Below are 3,007 nucleotides of genomic sequence, written 5' to 3'. Positions count from 1 at the left end.
GCCACCACAGAAGCTCCTCCACGCATTAAGCTGGAACCCCCCAAGGACTAAGTCTTCTTACCCTGGGGACTGTGGGGGAAGGGGCTTCAGCACTGGGGGGAGCAGAAGGCAGAGCAGACACCCAGAGGCTGGGATGGACCCGCAGCCGGGCTTCGGCACCTGCAAGCGGTCGCTGGCCTTTCCCCTGCCTCGAAAAACCCCCAGACGATGCTCCCAAGGACGGGGTCGGCAAGTGCGGAAGACCACGGAGCTGCAGTAGAAAAAAGGGGTTTGCAGGCCGCGAAGCCCCCTCCCTGCCCCTTGCTGCAAGGTCGCGGTTTCTGAGACACTGAAATGTTGCCCACGGCCCCGCCCTCCCTGACCCAGCCAAGCCCCTTCCGGAGATGCGAGGCCGGCTTCCCGGTAGTGGGTTCCCAGCCGACGTGGGACACAATTCCTCACCAGCGCCTACTATTGTGCCCGCAGGCCTCTCCACGGGATCGGAGGTAGGAGACCGGGGACACCGGACAGGTGTCCGCAGAGGAGGGTGCTCGGCAGGAACCCCGTGGCTATCCCCCGACCTTTTCCAGGTCCTGCCCCTCCCTGAGCCGCGCAGGCGGCACCGAGACGAGCCCGCCCCTCGCGTCAGCGCGAGGACAGCGGGCGGAGCCCACGCCCGGCGGAAGCGGGAGGCCAGGGAGAGGCCAGAGCTGAGCGACGGCGGCTCCAGACAGCCCGGGACGAACAGGTAGTGTCTGCGGGTCCTCAGCATGATCTGGGGGCGAAGGGGACTCTGGTCAGGACGTGGCTCAGCTGGCGGCAGTTCGTCTCCAGGGAAGCGGCGCTGTCCGCACGGGGCGCGCACAGCTTCAGGGCCGAGATGCCCAGGCTCGAGGGAGGGACGCCGCTCAGCCGGAGAGAGCCCTGCGGTGCGAGGCAAGGGTGAGGGGTCGCTCAGCGGGAGGGGCCGAGGTAGGGGGCTATGGTAGATGCCCGGAGCCACAGGGCTGCGGGCGGAGTCAGTCCTGACGCCCGCCCCGCCCCAGGATGGGCAGCAGCTCGCTGTCCGAAGACTACCGCCTGTGCCTGGAACGCGAGCTGCGGCGCGGCCGCGCGGGCGTGTGCGGGGACCCCTCGCTGCGCGCCGTGCTCTGGCAAATCCTGGTGGAGGACTTCGACCTGCACGGGGCGCTGCAGGACGACGCGCTGGCGCTGCTCACTGACGGGCTGTGGGGCCGCGCCGACTTGGCGCCCGCGCTGCGCGGCTTGGCCCGCGCCTTCGAGCTGCTGGAACTGGCCGCCGTGCACCTTTACTTGCTGCCCTGGAGGAAGGAGTTCACCATCATCAAGGTAGGGCGCCAGGCTAAGGGGGAGCGCGCCCCTTGCCCAGGCCCGCGGAGATGGGGCCTTGGTTTCTTTCCCTGCCAGGCTACGAGGAAGGGGTTGGCTGCCTCCGGGAGAGGGGGTTTCAGGTGTCCCCAGGGGGTCCACTGGGCCTCGCAGGGCTCAGAGCACCCGGGTTTGGGGTGTGTCAGGTCAGCTCCCAGCCAAGGACCTGGGGGTACTCCAGGGCTAAGAACGTGGGGCTGGCGGAGGGCAGGCTTACATGCTCCTGCTCGAGGCCACCCTGCTCTTTGTCATCTCCAAAGTGGCCTCGTGGCCCTAGTTGCTATGGAAATCCGAGTACTGGTGCACAGGAGGAACTTGAGGTCAGCCTAATTCCTCTGGGAATTGGGCTGATCCCACTTGCAGAGGACATTGAGGCCGTGCCCTGTGAAGTGGGCAGGAGCTGGGCACAGACTTAGCTTACTCGGGTTCAGAGGCTGGGTCCAGGGTTGTTCTGGCCCTTAGGTTAGCTGCTGGCCCGCAGGAGGGGGGTAGGGCCCCCGGGAGCGCAGAGCTAATTCCAAGAGTGGGAAGGTTCTGGCGTCACTGCGCACGTGGGCGAGGTACGCCTCCGCCGGTTGCCATGGCAGCAGTAGCCCCCGGGAGCCGTTGCTCTACAGCGACACCTGTTGGCCCAAGAGTCTAGGACACTAATTGATCCATTCCATCCGGAGGGGAGAACAACTGCCAACACCAGGGGGCCAAAAGCTGGACAGACAGGCCTGCCCTTGGGGCACTCACGGTCTGGAGGGAGGAGAGTCGGAGGATGAGCCTGGGCCTGGCTCTGGGTGTGGCTTTAGCCAAGTCCCTCGACCCACGCCCGCCTCTGAGAACGGCACACCCGAGTGGTTAGGCTCAGAGAGCCAAAGGAGGGAACCCACGGTCCCGAGCACAGTGCTTACGCGGGTGGTGCCCATGAGTGGGAAAGGTCACTGTTAAATACTTAGGTCCTAGAAATAAGGAATTTTAGAGTTGGGAGAAGCACACCTCACCATGGTAGTAATTCTTTTACTTCATCACCTAACTCCGCAAGCCAGAAGCACTTTTCCTTACGTTAGTTGCAGAGCTCTCAGCCGAGGCAGGGGTCCTCAAACTTTTTAAACAGGGGGCTAGTTCACTGTCTCTCAGACTGTTGGAGGGCTGGATTGTGGGCCCCGGGACAAGTCGGCTCCTAAGCAGGACAGGCAGCAGCGGCAAAAACACCCAGCCAGCCGGACATTTGGCAGGCTGCAGTGTGAGGACGCCTGCGGTAGGGCTTCTGGCAAACTTTTAAACACCATACCTTATTCAGGTGTTGAAATACTGGCAGGAGTGAGTGACAAAGCCTCTGTCCCCATAGGGAGAGACTTCTAGGACTCGAACAGAAAAACCGAAGTTCGGAACAGTGTACTTAGAGGTTAAGGGGGCAAAGGACCTGCACTTTGTCACTTGTGCTTGCCAATCTACACCCAGGGTAGGACATCAGAGAGCAGAATTTCTCAATGGAAGGGTTTATTTTGTCCCAATTTATGAGCTAAATTTTTTAAACTAAAGATTACATTTTTAAGACAGACACTCGGCTCGGCGCCTATAGCTCAACCGGCTAAGGCGCCAGCCACGTACACCTAAGGTGGCGGGTTCGAATCCCCAGCCCGGACCCGCC

At 62.5% G+C, this 3,007-nt stretch overlaps 1 protein-coding gene across 1 annotated transcript in view; it reads left to right on the top strand.

Moving 5' to 3' along the window:
- The first annotated feature begins 453 nt into the window (after positions 1-453).
- The window catches only part of SPATA2L (spermatogenesis associated 2 like), a 6,151-nt gene continuing 3,597 nt past the window's right edge, over positions 454-3,007 (top strand). Inside the window, exons 1-3 of the mRNA XM_023507498.1 lie at positions 454-485; positions 570-727; positions 1,026-1,329. Coding sequence (XP_023363266.1) covers positions 1,027-1,329 — 303 coding nt within the window. The 5' untranslated portion in view covers positions 454-485; positions 570-727; position 1,026. The remainder of the gene's footprint in view (positions 486-569; positions 728-1,025; positions 1,330-3,007) is intronic.

The sequence above is a fragment of the Otolemur garnettii genome, unplaced genomic scaffold (genome assembly GCF_000181295.1).
Source record: "Otolemur garnettii isolate 467f Iridium unplaced genomic scaffold, OtoGar3 scaffold00185, whole genome shotgun sequence".
Lineage (NCBI taxonomy): Eukaryota > Metazoa > Chordata > Mammalia > Primates > Galagidae > Otolemur > Otolemur garnettii.
The sequence above is the reverse complement of the archived record's forward strand: the minus strand, read 5'-3'. Positions and strand labels throughout refer to the sequence as shown.